This window comes from Carlito syrichta, unplaced genomic scaffold (genome assembly GCF_000164805.1).
Source record: "Carlito syrichta isolate Samal-C Ts95f unplaced genomic scaffold, Tarsius_syrichta-2.0.1 Scaffold289350, whole genome shotgun sequence".
Classification (NCBI taxonomy): Eukaryota; Metazoa; Chordata; class Mammalia; order Primates; family Tarsiidae; genus Carlito; species Carlito syrichta.
The window spans coordinates 247,894-269,236 of NW_007233446.1; the positions used below are offsets into that span (position 1 = coordinate 247,894).

The 21,343-nt window shown below is 41.5% G+C and overlaps 1 protein-coding gene and 1 pseudogene across 1 annotated transcript in view; both read left to right on the plus strand.

The window, feature by feature from the left end:
- Positions 1-19,883, plus strand: part of TECTA (tectorin alpha) — an 83,711-nt gene extending 63,828 nt beyond the window's left edge. Inside the window, exons 16-23 of the mRNA XM_008054274.2 lie at positions 138-248; positions 1,485-1,687; positions 2,633-2,796; positions 3,248-3,496; positions 16,787-16,949; positions 18,048-18,135; positions 18,420-18,536; positions 19,084-19,883. Coding sequence (XP_008052465.1) covers positions 138-248; positions 1,485-1,687; positions 2,633-2,796; positions 3,248-3,496; positions 16,787-16,949; positions 18,048-18,135; positions 18,420-18,536; positions 19,084-19,184 — 1,196 coding nt within the window. The 3' untranslated portion in view covers positions 19,185-19,883. The remainder of the gene's footprint in view (positions 1-137; positions 249-1,484; positions 1,688-2,632; positions 2,797-3,247; positions 3,497-16,786; positions 16,950-18,047; positions 18,136-18,419; positions 18,537-19,083) is intronic.
- LOC103256396 lies at positions 15,407-16,610 on the plus strand (annotated as a pseudogene).
- Positions 19,884-21,343: the final 1,460 nt, after the last annotated feature.

The following is a 21,343-nucleotide window of genomic DNA, read 5'->3' on the forward strand; positions in this document are numbered from 1 at the left end:
TCCTGGCTGCTAACTTGCAGCTGCCATTTGACCATTTCTGATTTGATTAAAGTGACAAGTCCAGAGTGGAACCAAATGCCACCACGCATAGGTGTGAAAATCAAGTTGTGCGTGTTTCCGTGTGTTTTCCTTTTTAGCAGGAGTGGTTGAAGATCCCTGTGTGGGAGCGGACTGTCCCAACCGGACCTGTGAGCTGGGCAATGGTGGAGAGCTATGCGGCTGCATCGAGCCACCCCCCTATGGAAACAGTGAGTGACATGCGCTGCTTTCCCACCCAGAGAGGCCCCAGAGGAGGGGCCTGGCATCAAGCCGCAAAGCTCTAGGGAAGGACCTTGCTGCATCTGCATCCCACTTCATGGGTCGGAAACCCAAATAGCGAAGCTTTCAGGCGTGTTTAAGCAGAACAAGGAAGCAATCCGACTGCTTAAAAGTAGGCGAATGCTCATTTCTTCATAGCTACATCCTTGTCTTCAATAAATTATAACATGCAAATTCACATATGAATGAAATTGGCCGGTTCCTTCAGAGGCCATGTTCAGCATCCAACAGGTCCAAATTGATCTTTTAGCCGTACAAGGAGCGAAGGTGGTTTGATGCCAATATGAAAGAATTAGGATGAGAGTTGTTTAAAGCCAGCTTTATCTGGCCCCAAAGCATTTTGGTCTTGAAGATACAACTGAAATGTTTGAAGCAAGCCATAAATAACTAGGACTCCAGGTCTTGTTCCTAACTGTAGCTCCCTTAGGGGAGAAACGGCCTTGTCCACTGCCAAGCCCACCTGAATATCAGCTTGAAGCCAATCTGTTGTGCCTTCCAGCTCTGTTCACTTTCCTGAACGGAGTAACTCAGAGGCATGTGCTAAATTTAACACTATTCGAGAATGAAAACCTAATTGACTAAAAGGCTCTGTAGGAGAGGATGAGGGCTTCACCTAAGCAGATAAAAATGTTTTTCTTTGCTTCTGTAGTGCTTATTAGCTGATGTTTATATGCTCAGAGAAAATGTCAATTGGTGCATCACCATGTCAAAAAACAGTTTCCTAATGCTCACCCAGGAGTCACTAGGGGTTTTGCCAAACTGGTTTGGGATGGGGGGACTCTGGGTGTGGCCTGGCCAGTGCTGCTGTCCCTTGGAGGCATGTTTTTTAGCCAGGCCACAGTGTGCCAGATTTGGTATGTAGCCTCCTAAAAAGTAGCTGTCACCACTAATATGGTGGGGGAAGGCCTGGGCTTATTAAAGAAAAAAGACAAAAGACGCTTTATTAGCATTTTTATCTTTTAGAAAAGGCTCTGCCAATGCCCAAGTTATTACTTTCATTGAATTCATATGCTTATTTGGTCTCATCAAAGCATAATTAGAAATGCTGCAGCCTTTGAGTGGCGATCATTTGCTTCTTCTAAAGGAGAATGGTAATGGGATTGCACCCATCCCTGCAGCAAGACCAACTCCCACTGATTTGCCTTTCGTAATAACTGTTCCCACAGACTCACATGACATTATTGATGCAGAGGTGACCTGCAAGGCGGCCCAGATGGAAGTGTCCATATCTAAGTGCAAACTCTTCCAGCTCGGCTTTGAGAGGGAGGGAGTGAGGATCAATGACAGACAGTGCACCGGCATTGAGGGGGAAGATTTCATCTCCTTCCAGATTAACAACACCAAAGGGAATTGTGGAAACATTGTGCAGGTGAGAAAACTGGGCAAGAAAGAGCTCCTGGCAGAGGAGCTAGTGTTTGCACATTTATTGTCCTTAAAGCCAACTTTAGGGTAATCTGTTTAGAAACATGCTCCTTGTGGAACAGCAAAAGACTGTACAAAATGAGAAACAACAAGGGCAATGATCACTTGGTGCCGAATGGTTGGTTGAACTGAAGGAGTACTGCTCAGTGACAGGTTTCTTTCCTTGGTTTGTGATGCCTGCTGTTGTCCTGCTTCCTGAATATGGACAGAATTGTTGCTGCCTCTCATGCTTCTGTTGTCCTTCCAGGTAAATGCAGCTGGGTCAGCTATTTGGGGCAGGAAGGGAGTCTCAAACATCATTTCACAGTTGGTTGCAGAAGTACAGTGAGGTCCCAACTTTCAGTGTCAGATTATCCAGTGTATAGGTTAGCAAAGCATCGTAGTGTCTTCTCTTCTTTTTCCTTTCTGCTGTGTGTCTTTTATTCATGGCTCTCTTCATTAACATTTTTATCACAGAGTGAAAGGAATAAAGAAGTGAAACTCGCATTTGTTCATTCAGGTCCTTGTAGGCATGCCTGGTAAAATATTTGGTGAGGAAGAGATTTTGATTTAAGCATTGAAAAAGAAGATTTATATTACCTTGCAATGGCAATACTTCATGCTATCCCTAGCTTGAGTTTTCACAGATAACTGGGGAGTGGTTGTAATTAGTATTCAGTGGTAGATGAAATCACCCTCCATGGGCACGCAAGGTTATCAGACCGAAGGGTATTGTTGACATCTATTGTAATACCCCCCACACCCCCAAGTAAATGCTGAGGCTAGCTCCATACTGATTTATGCTGGCCTCTGGAATAAAGCCATTTATCCACTTTCAGGGAGATGGATTTGAAATGCAAGCCACGTACTCACTCCCTGATTTAATGATTTCTGACCTTTCCTTGCTCTGCAGTCCAATGGCACTCATATCATGTATAAAAACACACTCTGGATCGAAAGTGCCAACAACACTGGCAACATCATCACCAGGGACCGCACAATCAATGTGGAATTTTCTTGTGCTTATGAACTGGATATCAAGATCTCCTTGGATTCTGTTGTGAAGCCTATGCTAAGGTAAAGGATCCCATGGGCTGTGCACATTGCCTTTTCATTTCCTTGATAGTTGAGGTTAGCATAATCAAAATTGTTAGCGTCTGTCTTTGATGACCTAGAAAAAAAACATAATTTGCATTTCTTGAACCTAAATGCTTTAGGCCAGCATTGTTCAATAGAACTCTCTATGCTGGTGGAAATGTTCCATCTGTACTACTTAATATGGTTGCTCCATGTGGCCACTGAGCACTTGAAATGTGGCTGAGAGGGCTGAGGAATTGAGTTTTTAATTTTACTTCATTTAAATTTAGATGATCCCATATGGCTAGCAGGTACCATATTGGACAGCACAGCCTTAGACTTTAATCCTACGTGCTTTGCCTTCCCTCTGCCTTCTCAGTTTGAAAAATGGTTGGTAATTGAATAAAACCATTGTCTTGGGTTCCCTGCCTCATGACTGTTTTCCTTTTAGTGTCATTAACCTGACAGTTCCAACCCAAGAAGGTAGCTTCACCACCAAGATGGCGCTCTACAAAAATGCCTCCTACAAACATCCTTACCGCCAGGGTGAAGTAGTGTTGACGACTCGAGATGTGCTATATGTAGGGGTCTTTGTGGTTGGAGCCGACGCCACACACTTGATCCTGACACTCAACAAATGCTATGCCACCCCTTCCCGAGACAGCAATGATAAGCTCCGATACTTCATCATTGAAGGAGGGTGAGTAGCCTTTTAATAGACAACAGTCTCATAACCTTTAGTATGATATTATCTACGTCATTATTTACAGGAAGGAATGGGAACTAATATTTGTTGACTACCTACAAGGCCAGCATTTTGCACCTGTTAATTCATCTAATTCTTAAAACAACCTATGAGGTAGATATTATAAGATATCATAAGGTAGATATAAGTATATATCATTTTATGTACTAGATCAAATAACTTGCTTAAAGTCTCACCAAGTCCATATAACAAAATTATAAGATGCTTTATTCTCAAATAGGGGATTTTGTCCTACTTTGAACTTCAATTTGAAAGGAATATGGAATTCTACAAACAAAAGAATGTAATGAGAATAACTAACGATTAATGAATAGGGCGCTTATCAAAATAAAAAGGAAACTAAAACAATAGCCCATACCCTCAACAAGTTTCTTTTTATTCAACACTGTATGCTCACCACCTCGTATATTTCCTGAAACATAGTGGTTTCATGACAAAATTTATTGAATGAATGAATGAGAAGAAAAGACTACAGACAAACCACGATAAAAACAATTTACTTTACAAAAAACACTTTCTGATTATGTCAGGCAGTTCACACATATTATAATAGATTTTGCAATAATTCATTTTGACAGCCTTATTGTCAACATAATTTCTATACAGTACACTTTACTTGCTTTAAGTGTAAAATGCAATGATTTTTTGTTAAACTTACAGAGAAGTGCAAACATCATCGTAATCTAATTTTAGAGCATTTCTACCACTCCAATATAATAATTCTTTTAAAAATTTTAATCCCTGGCTGGGTGCAGTGGCTCAGGACTTAATCCCAGCACTTTGGGAGGCTGAGGTGAGAGGATTGCCTGAGCTCAGGAGTCCTAGACCAGTCTGGGAAACTTGGCAAGACCTCATCTCTTCAATAAATAAAAAAATGAGCCAGGCGTGATGGCACATGCCTGTAGTTCCAGCTACTTGGAAGGCTGAGGCGGATCACCTGAGCCCAGCAGGTGGAGTCTGCAGTGGCTGTGAGCATGCCGTTGCAATCCAGCCTGAGTGACAGAGTGACACTGACTCAAAAAAAATTTTTTTAATTCCTGAAAAATTTCTTATTGACATGTAATAATTGTATATATTTATGAAGCACATGTGATATTTTAATGCATGCATTGAATATGTAATGATCAAATAAGGGTATTTAGGCCATTCATAACGTTGAATATTTATCTTTGTGTTATGTTAGGAACATTTCAAATTTTCTCTTCTAGCTATTTAAAAATATTTCATAAATTATTGTCTACTATAGTCGCTTGACTGTGATATCAAACAATAAGAATTATTTCTTCTAAATATATGTTTTTACCCATTAGCCAACCTCTCTTTATCCTCACCCACTTCTCAGCCTCTGTTAACTATTTATCTACTCTCTACTTCCATGAGATCCACTTCCATGAGACCCACATATGAGTGAGAACATGTGATATTTGTCCTTCTGTGCCTGGCTTGTTTAACAGAATGTCCTCCAGTCCTACCCGTGTCACTGCAAATGACAGGATTTCATTCTTCTTATGGCTGAATAGTATTCCATTGTGTATATATATCACATTTTCTTGATCCATTCATCCATTGATGGACACTTAGGTTGATTCCATATCTTGGCTACTGTAAATAGTACTATAATAAACATGGAAGTGCAGATGTTTTTTTGACATACTGATTTTCTTTCTCTTGGATAAACTCCTGAAGTAGGATTGCTGGATCATATGGTAGTTCAAATTGCAGTTTTTTGTGAAACTTCCATACTGGTTTTCATACTGTACTAATTTACATTCCCACCAATAGTGTATAATAGTTCATCTTTTTCCACATCCTCATCAGTAATTGTTGTTTTTTTCTTTTTCATACAATCCATTTTAACTGGAGTGAGATGATATCTCATTGTGGTTTTGATTTGAATTTCCCTTATGATTAGTGACATTGAGCATTTTTTCATGCATCTGTTGGCCATTGGTATGTCTTCTTTTGAGAAATATCTATTTAGACCCTTTTCCCACTTTTTAATGGGATTATTTGGGGTTTTGTCTGTTTACTTGTTTGAGTTTCTTGTATATTCTGGATATTAGTCTCTTGTTGGATAAATAGTTTGTATTTTTTTCCATTATCTTCACTTTGTCTCTATACTTTGTTGATTGTTTTCCTTGCTGTGCAGACAATTTTTATTTTAATGTAGTCCCATCTGTCTATTTTTGTTTTGTTGTCTGTACTTTTGAAGTCTTCCCCATAAAGTCTTTGCCTACAAATGTTCTGAAGCATTTCCCCTGTTTTCTTCAAGTAGTTTTATAGTTTTCAGGCATATATTTAAAATTTTAATTCACTTTAGTTTATTTTTTTATATGATGAGAGATAAGATTGTGGTTTCATTTTTCTGCATACAGGGATCCAGTTTTCCCAAAACCAGTTTTTGAGGAGGGTGTCCTTTCCACAGTATGTTCTTGGCAACTTTGTTGAAAATCAGTTGCCTGTAAACGCATGAACTTATTTCTGGATTCTCTATTCTGTTCCACTGGTTTATGTGTCTATTTTTATACTAATACTATGATTTTTTTTTTACTATAGCTTTGTGGTATATTTTTAAGTTGGGTAGTGTGATGTCTCCCATTTTCATCTTTTTAGTCAATATTGTTTGGGCTGTTTGGGATCTTTTGTGGTCTATGAAGACTGTTACTGGTATTTTGATAGAGATTGCATTGAGTCTGTAGATTGATTTGGGTAGTATAGTCACTTTAACAATATTAACTCTCCCAATCCACGAACATGGGATATCTTTCCATTGGTTTGAATCCTCTTCAATTTCTTTCATCAGTGTTTTTTAGTTTTCCTTGTGAAGGTCTTTCACTTCCTTGGTTAAATTTATTCCTAGGTCTTTTTTTTGTACTATTGTCAGTAGGATTGCCTTATTGATTTCTTTCTCAGCTAGTACATAATTGGTATATAGAAATGCTACTGATTTTAGCATGTTGATTCTGTATCCTGCAACTTTACTGAATTTGTTTATCAGTTCTAGAGTTTTTGATAAAGTCTTTAGGTTTTTCTATCTCTAGATCATGTTACCTTCAAAGAGGAACAGTTTGATTTCTTCTTTTCTAATTTGTATGCCTTTCATTTCTTTCTCTTGCCTGATTGATCTGGTGAGGACTTTCAGTACTGTGTTAAATAAGATTGGTGAAAGTTGGCATCCATGCTTTAATCCAGTTTTTTTACAGTAAAGGCTTTCAGGTTTTCTCCATTCATTGTGATGTTACCTGTGGTTTTGTCATAAATGGCTTTTATTATGTTGAGGTATATTCCTTCTATGCCTAATTTGTTGAGAGTTTTTTTTTTAACATGAAGGGATGCTGAATTACTTTATCAAGTGCTTTTTCTGCAACTATGAAGATGACCATATGTTTTTTATCCTTCATTCTGTTGATGTGCTATATCACATTTATTTATTTGTGTATACGAGTCATTTTTGAATCCCTGGAATAAATAAACCCTTCTTGATTATGGTGTATTATATTTTTGATGTGTTGTTGGATTGGGCTTGCTAGTTTTTGTTTTGTTTCATTATTATTATTTTTTTTTTTTGTAGAGACAGGATCTTGCTCTGTTGCTCAGGCTGGTCTTGAACTCCTGGCCTCAAGTGATCCTTCCACCTTGGCTTCCCAAAGTGCTGGAATTATAGGCATAAGCCACTGCACCCAGCTGGTTTGCTAGTAGATATTAGTCTGTAGTGTGTGTGTCCTTATCTGGTTTAGATATCAGGATAATTCTGGCTTTGCAGAATGAGTTAGGAAGAATTCTCTCCTCTTTTTTTGGAATAATTTGAGATGAATTGGTGTTAATTCTACTTTAAAAAGTTTGGTAGAATTCAGCAGGAAAGACATCTGTTCCTGGGTTTTTCTTTGCTGGGAGACTTTATGTTCCTGATTCAATTTTATTATTATTCTGATTTTCTATTTCTTCCTTGTTCAATCTTGATAGGTTGTATGTGTCCAGGAATTTACTCATTTTCTCTAGGTTTTCCAATTTGTTAATGTATAGTTGTCCATAGTAGTCTCTAATGATGCTTTGTATCTCTGTGGTGTCAATTATTTGTTTCTGATTTTGTTTATTTGGGTTTTCTCTCTTTTTTTCTTAGTCTAGCTAGTGCTCTATTGATTTTGTTTATCTTTTTTTGAAAGCAACTTTTTATCTCATTATCTTTTGTTTGTTTGTTTTAGTTCTATTCTGTTTATGTCTGCTCAAATCTTTATCATTTCTTTCCTTTTAGTAATGTTGTATTTGGTTTGTTCTTTCTTTTCTAGTTCCTTGAGGGGTATAATTCAGTTGTTTACTTGAAATCTTTCTACTTTTTTGACATAGGCATTTATTGTAGTAAACTTTCCTCTTAGCACTATTTTTGTTATATCCCATAGGTTTTGGTATGTTGTGTTTCCATTTTCATTTTTTTCAAGAAGTATTTTTATTCTCTCTTTAATTTCTTCATTGACTCAATGGTAATTCAGAAGCATATTGCTTAATTGTTATGTATTTGCATAGTTTCCAAAACTTCTCTTGTTACTGATTTCTAGTTTTATTTCATTATGATCTGGGAAGATACTTGATATTATTTCAGTTTTTAAAAATTTGTCCAGGCTTGTTTTGTGGCCTAGCATATGGTCTGTCCTGGAAAGTGTTCCATGTACTAATGAGAAAAATGTGTATTCTACAGCTGTTGGATAAAATGTTCTGTAAATATCTATAAGGTCCATTTGGTCTAAAGTGCAATTTAAGGCAAATATTTTTAAATGGATTTTCTATCTAGATGATTTGTCCAGTGCTGAGAGTGGTGTGTTGAAATCCCTGATTATCATTGTTATTAGAGTTTAGTGCTCCCTTTAGATCTAATAATATTTGCTTTACATATTTGGGTGCTCTGATATTGGGTACATATATACACTTAAATTGTTATAGCCTCTTCGTGAATTGATCCCTTTATCATTATATAATGACCTTCTTTATTTCTTTTTACAGTTTTTAACTTAATATAAGTATGTTAATGTAAGTTCAGCTACTCCTGCTTGCTTTTGGTTTCCATTTGCATGAAATATCTTTTTCCATCTTGTCACTTTCAGTCTATTTGCTTCTTTACAGATAAAGTGAGCTTTTTGTAGGCAGCATATAGTTTGATCATGGTTTTAAAGTCATTCAGCCAGTTCATAACTTTTAAGTGAGTTATTTAATCTGTTTATATTCAAGGTTATTACTGGTAGATGAGGACTTATTCCTGTCATTTGGCTAATTGTATTTTGTTTGTTTGTTTGTTTGTTTTTTGAGTAGGAGTCTCACTCTGTCATTCATGCTGGAGTGCAGTGGCACATTCATGACCACTGCGGCCTTTCCCCACTGGGCTTAGGCGATCCTTCTGCCCCAGTCTTCCAAGTAGCTGGCACCACTGGCATATGCCACCACGTACAGCTAATTTTTTGATTTGTTGTAGAGACAGGGTCTCATCAAATTGCCCAGGCTGGTCTCAAACCTCGGGACTCAAGCAATCCTCTCACTTCTGCCTCCCAAAGTGCTGGGATTACAGGCATGAGCAACTGTGCCTGGCTGGTTAATTGTTTTATGGTTGTTTTGTGTATCCTTTGTTCTTTTCTCATTATTTATCATTGCAGTTTAGTGATTTTTTTTTGTAGTGGTAACATTTGACGTCTTTCTGTTTCTCATTTGTGTGTCTGTTTTACCAGTGAGGTTTATACGTTTGTGTTTGTGTGTTTTCATGATGGTGGATATTGTGCTTTTGCTTCCAGAAGAAGGACTTCTTTAAGCATTTCTTATAGGGCTGTTGTAGTGGTGATGAATTCCCTCAGTTTTTGCTTGTCTGGGAAAAGCTGTTTTTTTCTTCATTTTTGTAGGATACTTTTGCTGAGTATAGTATACTTGTCTAGCAGGCTTTTTTTTTCTTTCAGCACTTTGAATATACCATCCCATCCTCTTCTGTCTTGTAAAGTTTCTACCGAGATAGTCACTGTTAGTCTGATGGGATTCCTTTATATGTGACTTGATGCTTTTCTCTTGCTGCTTTTAGAATTATCTCTTTATCTTTGACTTTGGTAGTTTGACTATAATGTGTCTTGAAGAAGACCTTTTTTGGGTTGAATCTGTGTGAGATCTTTGAGTGTCCTGTACCTGGATGTCTATATGTCTTGCAAAACTTGGGACGTTTTCAGCTATTATTTTGTTAAATAGGTTTCTTATGCCTTTGGACATCTTTTCTTCTTCTGGAATTCTCCAAATTAAAATATTTGGTTCTGACCCGGACTGGGTGGCTCAACCTGTAATCCTGCGCCTTGGGAGGCTGAGGTGAGTGGATTGCCTGAGCCCGCGGGTTTGAGACCCGCCTGGACAACTTGGTGAGACCTCATCTCTACAACAAATCAACAAATATGCCGGGTGTGGTAGCACATGCCTGTAATTCCGGCTACTTGGAAGGCTGAGGCGGAAGGATCGCTGAAGCCCAGCAGGTTGAGGTTGCAGTGGCCGAGAGTAGCCACCGCACTCCAATCTGGCGACAGAGTGAGACTTCAACTCAAAAAACAAAAAACAAAACAAACAAAATATTTGGTTCTTTTCTTTTCTTTTTTTCTTCCTGTTTGACTGAGTTATTTCAGAAGTCCTGTCTTCAAGTTTAGAAATTCTTTCTTCTGTTTGATCTAATCTATTGTGGAAGGTCTCAAGTATATTTTTATTTTATTCATTGAATTATTTGGGCCCAGAATTTCTATCTGGTTCTTTATAAATACCTATCTCTTTGTTGAAGTAACCATTCAGATCCTGAATTTTTTTTTTCTGATTTATTTCTTCCTTCCTTTGTTTCATTCTTTTTTTCTTTTCTTTCTTTTTTTTTTTTTTGAGGCAGGGTCTTGCTGTCATCCAGGCTGGAGTGTGTGTCATAATCACAGCTCACCACAGCCTTGAACTCCTGGGCTGAAGTGATCCTCCCAACAAAGTCTCTGAAGTAGATAGGATTACAGGCATACGAAACCATTCCTGGCTAATTTTTTGTGGTTTTGTAGAAACAAGGTCTTGCTATGTTGCCCAAACTGGTCTCAAATTCCTGACTTCAAGCAATGCTCCCACCTTGGTCTCCCAATGTGCTGAGATTACAGACATGAGCCATTGTTCCTGGCAGTTTTTTCTAATTTCTTTGTATTGCTTATCATTGTTTATTGCAGCTCATTAAAATTATTTAATATCATTGTTTTGAATTCTTTTTCAGGCATTTCATAGATTTCTTTTTTGTCAAAATGTGTTGCTGGAGAGTAAGTGTGTTTCTTTAGAGGTTTTATATTTTCTTACTTTTTTTGGAATTCTGGTGAGAAGTATTTCTTGTGTCCTTATGTTTGTATCTGTGCATCTGGTATAACTGTTGCTTCTTCCCATTTTATGGATTGGCTTTCATAGGGAAAGATTTTTTCCCATAGACCATATCTAGAGGGTTGGCTGGCTTTGACTTTGGCCTTAATTCTGGGTAGGCACTGTGTTGTAGTCTCCATATAATTGTTTCAGCTGTAATCAGTGTCAGTGGTGTCTGTAAACTGCTCCATGACTCAGGCTGTGATTGTTAGTGAAGGATGTGGTAAGGCCTTCCCGGGGACAGGAATGCCAGGCAGGCCAGTCCTCAGGCACTAGTGGTGGTGATGGCAGGCTAGTGTGTCAGTCCTTGGGCCCCCAGGTGGCATACAGAAACACTCTTGATAGCAGATCTAGGTGGGCCAGTCCTTGAGCCTCTAGGTGACAGCAGTGACAACAGAGAGCTGGATGGGTGGATCATCAGGTCCCTAATTGGCATGTGTGGCATCAGCAATGGCAGCAGTGGCAGTGGGCCAATGCTCAAGACCCCAAGTGTCACATGTGGGTACCAGTAGTGGGCTGGTCCCCTTGCCCCCTGGGGCATATATAGGTGGGTGCTGGCAGCAGTGGCACAAGGAAGGGTAATCTCTAGGCCCCCAGATGATATGCGTGGGCACTGACAGTGGCAATCAGGTCCCTTGATTGCAGGGTCACAGGGATAGGCTAATGCTCAGGCTCCCTGATGATTCACGTGACAGTAGGTGAGACAGGCCTGTTGTCAGGTCCCTCCAATGGTGCAGGCAAGCATCAGTGTCGGTGGACAGCAAAGAACTTCTCACTGGCACGCTTGGTTGTCAGTGGTGGTGGTAGCAGCAGGCTGGACAGGCCTGTCCTCAGGCTCTGGGAAGGCATGTGTGGGTGCTGGCAGTGACTGGCCGGGTGGGTCAATCCCCAGACCACTGGATGATGTGTGTGGGCACCAGTGGTGGCAGATAGGTGGGCCTCTCCTCAGACCCCAGGTGGGCTAGTCCCCAAGCTCCCTAAAGATGAGTATAAGTGTGTGGTGGTCCTGCTACTGGAGTCAAGGCTGGCAGAGTTGCTATCAGTGACAGCAGTCCCAAGCAGATGGTTCTCAGGTTCTGGGGAGCATATGCTTTTTAGCTTGTCTGTCCTGGAGTCAGCCTTCCTTGTGCCCTGTGTATACTACCCATTCCCCAGGTTGTAGAACACCACGTGCACTAGAGTGCTGGGGACCAGCTGGCATTGTGACACTGTAGCTTTCTGGGTAGATATGGGAGATGTCATCAGAGTCCTAGGGATAGGGAGATACAGGGACTGTTGGACCCCAGGGCAAGATGTAGTCTTGGTGGAGGCTGGGCTCCCAAAATGGCACTGTGCTGCTGTTGCTTAAGTCTCAGGGAGTTGTGTGTGACCCAGCGTGAGCTCCTTCTCTGGAACAATGCCATCAAAGGACTCTAGGCAGCTCCCTATACTAGGCTCAGGACTCCTTTGGATTGCAAGTATCTTCAGAGGAGTATAGACTACTGGGGGTGTCTCACTTACCTTTTCCCCCATACTAGGGAGTTTCTGCTGGCTCCAAACTGATCTCAATGGAGTCAGCTGCATTGCTTTGTCTGTCTGTCTCTGTCTGTCTGTCTGCTTCTCTTTCTCTCTCTCTGTCTCTTTGCCTCAGAGATTCCGTATCACTCCCCTGCTGAATTAGTGTTTACTCATAGATATTCTGTTTGACTTGTGATTGTCTACACTCTTGGTCTTTCTTTGTGGGGGAGGCAAATGCCAAATGCCTCTTGTACGCCATCTTGACGCCTACAATAATTCTTAAAGCAGGTGACTGTATTAATCAGAATTATTTCTGTTATAAGTGATGGAGATCGTTTCAAACCAGCTAATGCAAAAACCAAGTGGCATTTAATGATTACAAAACCAAATCACAGGAGTGGATGTGGCTTCAGGGATGATTGGATTCCAGGGAGCCAGACTCTCCTTTAACTTTATCCTTGTCTCTGCCTCTCTCTCTCTCTCTCTCTCTCTCTCTCTCTCTCTCTGACTTTGTTAGACACTGAAATGCAGAGAGTATCATGGATCACTGGCCTCTCCTTTGTTAGGGATTAGGGGAATGAAACATTACTATTGCCTGGGACCTCAGTCTGTACCCACCCCGTGATGGTTGGGGGAACTATGATTTCTGTAATTAGGTTACATTTGGGGGGAAGAGGTATGATTCCCCAAGAGAAGAAGGGTATGGTTCTGGGAAAACAAACAATAGATATCCACTATTTTATAGATGGGGCAGTCTCAGAGAGGTTAGGCACAGGGTTCCCCTAAAGCCACCTAACTATCAAGGAAAGGAGAAGGAATCTTTTTAGGCATCAGGACACACTGATTCCCTAACTGACCAGGCGTGGTGTGTGGCATGGGTTGCCAAGGAGTACCGTGGGATTTTCAGCAAAGACCTCACTAAGGCATTTGTCTTTCTGAATTGGTGTGTAGCCTCCTCAGAGGCAAAGGGATGGACTTGGTGGCTACTTGGTGTCTTGCAGGCCTGGATGCATGGGTTAATGTTACAGCCTTCTTTTCTCCGCATTTCTTTCCTCCTCTTATCGTATTCCTTTCCCAACATAAAAGAGTTAAGATCTGAGACTCAAATGCAAGCCCAGATTATAGGGCTTGTGTCTCCTTTGAAGGACGCGGTAGCATTTAGCATTTTTTAAATAGTATTTAATAGACTTGACCCAGAGAGGGAGAGTGAGCCAGCAAGCATGTTCATAAATCTCAGCTTACCCCAGGGTCTGTCTGAAAAGAGACCTTCAAATTAAACTGTAGTGGTTGAGAAGTGATTTCTTCATGAGGGAGAATTTGAATCCATCAGTCCTTCTAACCTTTCTCGGAGGGATGTGGTTATTGTTTTTTTTTTCCAGTGAACTTATGGGAAACCTGATGCTCAATGCTTAACGAATGAGCAGCACAATGTGTCCACTAAAGTATGTTGGGGTTCAGTCGTTCCTCCCCAGCTGTGTGGAGGGCAGAGACAGCCCCAACTTCTACCAGTGCCTTGGAAGTCTAGGGACATGTGGGTCGCTTCCTTTTTCTCTTCATGTACCTAGGCAGAGGATAGGACAGGTGGTGGTTATGGGCAGAAGATTCTAGTACTTGGCCTGTGTACTCACTCTGAAGAAGGCCCCCAGACAGCCACCCCTGCCCCACTACAGCTCTTCTTTCCGCTCCATATTTTTCTGATCCCTAAACCTCAAGCCATCTCCCTAAGAGAGAGTTGGTGGTCTGGTTAAGAGGGAGGGTCTGTGTGAAGCTTGAAGAGCTGCTGCCACTTCAGCTGATGGAAATTATTCAAATGAGTAACAGTGGAAATTATTCAAATGAGTAACAGTGGCAAGGAAAAGTGTGGTAACATAAGTTTTTGTTTCAAAGCATTCGAGAGACTATTGCCTTGGAAAGCAACTTGTATTTTGCCTAGAAGACTAATTACAAAACTTAATAGGTGCGAGAATGCTGAAGGATAACTTCAATTTTTAATTTTCTTTATCACTAAGCTATTATAATCCTGTGGGCTTGAGAAAAGAAACATTTGAAAAAAAAACAAAACATTCTTTTTATCTTTACCATTTTAAAGTGTTTATTGGTGTCTATGGACCAACGCTGGTCATGGCAGCAAAATTCATTCATTCATTCAATCATCCACTCAATGAAGAGTTCCAAACACCTACTACATGCTAAGCAGTATGTTGGAGACACAGGGAAGAATAAAACTTGGTTCCTGCTATTGGCAAATCCAGGAAAGGCCACCTGTTCCTGCCTGGTCTGGGCATGACGAGGGGATATTTATAAAGAAGGGGTGCTGCAAGCTGGTGTTGAAGGAAGAGCAGGAGATATGCACAGGAAGAAGAGCAGAAAGACCTTCTAGGTGGAGGAAACATTGCGTGAAAAGGCACTGAAGCATAAGAGACTATGATACATTTGGGGAACTCTGTGTGGTGGAAGAAAGATGCCTGTGCCCAAGAGCTGTCTTGGCTGGATTGCCTGTAGGCTCAATACCACGGGAAGGAAGGGAGTTGAGAAAAGAGGCGGCCAGCTACGTCAAAACAATTCCATAGCTCATCCCTTACTGCTCTTCCTTCTCCTCCAGCTCCTACCTATTTTAACACATGGGAAGATTTCCCACTAGGGTTTGAGTCAGGGGCCCCTGCCAACACTGATAATTAACTGAAGAAAGTACGAATGAACTAAGAAGTAATCTTGTGTTTATTAAATTGATATCAGTAAAACACAGCATTATGTGGGGGCGGAATGAGAAATGGAAGCATGAGGTCATTGAGTGCTGTCCCCGCAGTCATTTTATTTTGAATTGCATTCAGGATGCTAATTGAGGTGATATTCAGTGTTTTGAAGCAAACTATGAAAATATGAGGGAGTGATAATAAATGGCAAACCAATGCAGTCCAGAGGTCACTATTAAATATGAAGGCATGACCGGCAGGACTTGACAGCAGTATGTCTCACAGGAAGTTCTCCACTCCCAGACATGGATCCCTGGGCTTCCTGCCTTGGAAGCGTAGCAGCAGGCATCATGGGAAGGTGAAGAGCTTCCCCAAGGATGACCCTTCCAAGCCTATCCACCTCACAGACTTTCTGGGATACAAGGCTGGCATGACCCACATCGTGCGGGAAGTTGATAGGCCAGGATCCAAGGTGAACAAGAAGGAAGTTGTGTAGGCTGTGACCACTGTGGAGACGCCGCCCATGGTGGTTGTAAGCATTGTGGGCTATGTGGAACCTCCCCGAGGCCTCTGGGACCTTCAAGACCATCTTTGCTGAGCACATCGGTGACGAGTACAAAAGGTGCTCCTATAAGAACTGGCATAAGCCCAGGAAGAAGGCCTTCCCAAGTACTGCAAGAAATGGTAGGATGAGGATGGCAAGAAGCAACTGGAGAAGGACTTCAACAGCACGAAAAAGTACTGCCATGTCATTCATATCATTGTACACACCCAGATGCTCCTGCTTCCCCTGCACCAGAAGGCCCACCTGATGGAGATCCAGGTGAAGAGGGGCACGGTGGCCTAGAAACTGGACTGGGCTTGGGAGAGGCTGGAGCAGCAGGTCCCTTTGAACCAAGTGTTTGGCAGGATGAGATGATTGACGTCATCGGAGTGACGAAAGGCAAAGGCTCCAAAGGGAAGGTGCCCCACAAGATCCATCGAGGGCTGCACAAGGTTGCTTGTTTTGGGGCGTGGCATCCTGCCCATGTGGCCTTCTCTGTGACACCGGCTGGGCGGAAAGGCTACCATCATCGCACTGAGATCAACAAGAAGATCTGTAAGGTCAGCCGGGCTACTTTATCAAGGACGACAAGTTGATCAAGAACAATACCTCCACTGACAACGACCTGTCTGACATGAGCGTCAACCCTCTGGATGGCTTGGTCCACTATGGTGAAGTGACCAATGACTTTGTCATGCTGAAAAGTTGTGTGGTAGAGACCAAGAAGTGAGTGTTCACCCTGCGCAAGTCCTTGCTGGTGCAGACCAAATGGCGTGCTCTGGAGAAGATTGACCTTAAGTGCATCGATACCACCTCCAAGTTTGGCCATGGCCACTTCCAGACCATGGAGGAAAGGAAGCATTCATGGGACCACTGAAGAAAAGACCAAAGTACAAAGGAAGAAGGAGCTAAATGCCAGGAACAGACTGTGTAGCCGGTGGAATCTCAATAAAGGTTGTTTTCCAATGAAAAAATAAATAAATAAATATCAAGGTGTTTCTACCATTTATGACGGTTTTATGTGAAATGTGAAATTTTGAAATGAAGATGAGGATTAAAGTGTAAGAGGAAAAAATGTGAAGCAGAGATTCCATTATTTTTTCTGAATAGGTGTCAGAACATCAAAGATAACACCATCGGCATTGAGGAGAATGGAGTCTCCCTAACCTGTCGCTTTCACGTCACTGTCTTTAAATTCATTGGGGATTATGATGAAGTTCACCTTCACTGTGCAGTTTCACTCTGCGACTCAGAAAAGTATTCCTGTAAAATCGTAAGTGAAAGTATAAAGACGAAATGCTTAGCCTTATTTCTCATGGTCCTAGTTTCCCAACATGGGGACCATCAATGCCAGGTGGCTGGATTGGAATCGCCCATAGATGCTTGGGAGTGGGCAGTCATATTTGGTGGGACAATAAGAGAGAGAACATGGGGGAATCCTGTTTATTTACTCTTCTATCTCTGAAATGTCAACTTTTCACTGGCTTAACACTAGACCAGGGTTTCTCAGACCTCAGCACTATTGACATTTGTACCAAATAATTATTTGTTGTGAGGGACGTACGTGCACTGTAGCATGTTTAACAGTATCCCTGACTTCTACCCACCAGATGCCAGTAGCACCTTCCTCTGTCCCCAGTTTCAAAACCCAAAAATGTCTCCAGACATTGCCAGTTAGCCTAAGAACTACTGCACAAGAGTTTCAAGGAGCATATTGAGCTATGCAACATGAATCTGGTGGCCATTGGGTCAAGCTCCACTCCATTATAGAACCAAACTCCTGGACTCAGGATACAGTTTATCCAGGTGTCCCATGACTCATATGATCTACATCAGGGCCAGGGGCTGGTGGGATGAAGTGACAAACCAATCATGTCTTCCATGCTAGCTAAGATTACATCCTCGCCATTTATGGCTATGTCCTTAAGATTTGATGGCACTGGTACTTTTAACATTCCAGCTTTATGCTTACCCCATGTTTGTAGAATCAAGATATGAGTTATGGTCAGAGCTATTTACAGATGACAGTGCATACATTAGTGTCCGATGAGATACAGCAATCCTCATTCCTGGGCAGGGAGCCTCTTTGAATCTAATTGCAGTGTGGATCATTCATTCAGAAATGAAGGAGAGGCATGTAAAAAAAAAAGAAAAAAAGAATTCCAGTGCGGAGAGCATATTTAATTCTGTTCAACATAAAGCCTGGAGTCCCAGTGGACTCAACGATCAAGATTGCATTGGTTCTAATTAATCTGAATAGCAGTAATGCTGGAGGCCAGAGCTACTGCCTCTTTTGGAGGTGAAAACATGGTGAAGAATAAGTTATCCGCTTAATTGTGTGAAATTTTCCCTCTGGTGTCCTGTCTTTCAGACTTGCCCACAGAATTCCAGGATTGCCACAGATTACACAAAGGAACCTAAAGAACAGATCATTTCAGTGGGACCTATTAGGAGAAAAAGTATGTATGCTCCCTAAAATGCACGATAAATTATTAACACACTGGGACCTGAAAGCTCAGAGGCGTTTCACCTCTGATATGAGCCTAGTGGATGGAGGGGTTAGCGATGGGACACCAGGGTGAGGTGATTGCCCGCTTCCTGAAAGAAATCTTTTCACTGACTCTTAAAAACTCAAGAGCACTGAAGTTTTCTTTGTCCTCTTCTCTCTCTAAAGTCTTACCCTTAGCTGTGAGTTGAAGGATCGAACTGTCTGTAATTAATTTGCCTACCTGCTCTTTTGCAGGGCTGGACTGGTGTGAGGACAATGGAGGGTGTGAGCAGATTTGCACAAGCCGGGTGGATGGGCCTCTGTGTAGCTGTGTGACCGGGACCCTGCAGGAGGACGGCAAGAGCTGCAGAGGTAGACATTCCTCCATTTCAGGGGAGGAAGCTAAGGGGACACGTGCGATTCTTTACCCCGAGATGGAAACATTCAGATTGGAAGCGACTTTCCTATGAAAAGTTCTAGAAATTAGAAAGGGAAAATGCCCAAGGAATTCTAGCACCATTTGGGTCCCTGCTCTTTCATCTAAAAGAAGGTCATTAACAAAAAATAAGTTATCCATTTAACGACCATATACTGGCCTAAATCTGGCTGCGAAGTCTATTTGGACTAAGGTTGGGATTGGGGTGTTTGCCCTAGCAAACAAGGTAGTGACTTTGTCAAGTTTCCTTGATGCCCTATGAGGCTAGCAAGACTCTCTTAAAGATTGGACTAATTCTCACTCATAAATGGATCCTGAACATTAGGACTAATTCTACTTCTTTGCTGCCTTAGTCAGGGCCATTTGCATAAAGTGGTTCTTGGTGATGAAATTTCATTTAGTCGAGTTCTACAAATCTGTCTGATCCCTATTAAACAGATCTCCCCCCCCCACAGGACTTACTATGTTCCTCTCTGTTCACAGCCTCTAATTCTTCAACTGACCTTCAAGTTTGGACGCTTCTTCTCATCATGGCCCAGATTTCATTATGGCATTTTGTCTATAAATCAGGCACGACCTCATAATTAACTCAAGGTTGCTATACAAAGTACTGTAATTTACTTACTTCAACTCCCTGTAGGATTAAAAAGTGTGTGCCCTTGAGTCAAAACCTATTTGAAAGTATCCAGCCTCTCAAAATGATGCTACCTGCCTCCAATGGTCAGAGATCCAGCAATGAATGACATTCCATGTTCCTCTTTCAGAGTATGCAACGAGGCTTCTAAAAGCTGGTTGTGGAAAGTATATGTCTTGTCTAAATTTCCCAAACAGTTGTCACTAGAAACTTTGGTTCACAGGAAAAGCCAGTAAAAGAAACAATTTCTGGTGAGAGAAGTCTGACTGGAAATCTGACCAGAGAAATCTGTCAACCCAGAGCTATTTCTGGATCACAGTTTTTACAGAGAGAGGGCCTGTTGGAAGGATTTCGAAGTGATGACTGGAAGGTTTGACTCCCTCTGAGGACTTTTTCTGATGTTTGGAAGTGTCTGATCTACGATTTGTATGGGTTGTCCCCTTTTGTTTATGATGAGCTCCTTCCTCACCCACTGTGTCCTTCAACCTTGCCATGGCAGCTCTGGCCACTGGGAATATTGTTGACCTGGGGAACCCCATCCCCCATCCTGCCCCCTCAAGCCCAATCCCTTCTCTTTTTTACAAATCAACCAAATAATGTTTAATGTGTTTTATCCTTCAATAAACTTTGTGTTCAAGTATTCTCATTACTCAGTGGCTGGAATCATTCTTATGGACGTTAAGCTTTGTGCACAAAATAGCATGCGGTGATTAAAATGACAACAATAACAACAACAACAGAAATGAAGTAGCAGCCACAGGAGCATCAATTGGACAGGAAGACACTGCTGGCCAGAGCGTTAATGCATTGTTATATTGCTGGCCGTGTGTACTTACAGCGCATTAGCAGAGCATTAAGGTGCCTGCAGAGGAGATGCAGGCGGCGTCCTCTTTTGTAAGTGGTGTACAAACACACATTTACTATAATTAACTACAAAATGGAGGGCCTGCTAAATATATCCCCGGAGTGCCTCTCTTCTTAAGGTCAAAAACAAAGTAAAACCCACTTCAAGTTTATTTTGAAGTGGTCTTGGATTTATTTGAGCTGATACCATTTTTGCATTTTTCTGGGAACTCTGAGAAGCTGAGCAGAAATGCTCAGCATCCTTGAATGGAGATGTGGGTGCAGCGGCTGTTGTCTTACACGTCAAAAGCACCAGCATCCCTCTGTCACTGGGCTGAGGAAGTGGGGTGGAGGCTGAATCTGCACAGAGATGCTTCATTCTCCCAGCGCCCCCGCCCCCTACCCCCCGGAGAGTCAACAAATTCTAGCTTGTCTCAGCAGTCACACATGGCACGCAGCTAAGAAGACAACTGGTATCGATGGAGAAAAATGTGTGTCTGCTTCTGCTTGGGCACCAAAGGATCTTCTGGGAAAATGCTGAGCTTTGAGATGGATTAACGAACCAAACCATCTATTTTAGCGGAGACACAATACTTCTTTCTCACCAAGATAGAACTTGATGTGACGTGCATGTTCTTTGTTTACACGAAAAACCTCAACTCCAGACTATCCCACGCGTCAAGATCAGAAGATTCCGATGAGCTAATGCACCATTTCCATTCACACTATTGGAAGTTTAGAGCTTTAAAATACAACATGAGTTAAACACAATAATGTCTCATTTATTGTTTTACTTGAGTTCCTTAGATAAATCTGAACTAGAGACACACAAGGAGAAAATGATATATTACTTATTTGATAACTTCTCTTTTTGATACTCCTATCAAAGACATTAGAAATTACTCAATTAAAAATTAGTGTCCCCCCCTTCCCCCCCTTTTTTTTAGCTTTTTAGTGAAATCCCTTCTAGCCACATTTTTATTCTTGGCCTTTGGGTATCTTACTTGGTTGGCATCCTTCATTTGTCTATCACCAACATAAGCCAGATTATGATACCATAACAGAAAACCCCAGAATCTCAGTGCCTTCAACAACAAAGATTTCTTTCTTGCTCTTGCAAATAGATGCCGGTCCTCATTGTCATCCTGGAATGGAGGTTGATGGGGGTTTGTTTTGTTTTTTTTTTGAGTTGGAGTCTCACCCTGTTGCCCAGACTGGAGTGCAGTGGCACGCTGACAGCCACCCCAGTGTCGACCTGCTGGACTC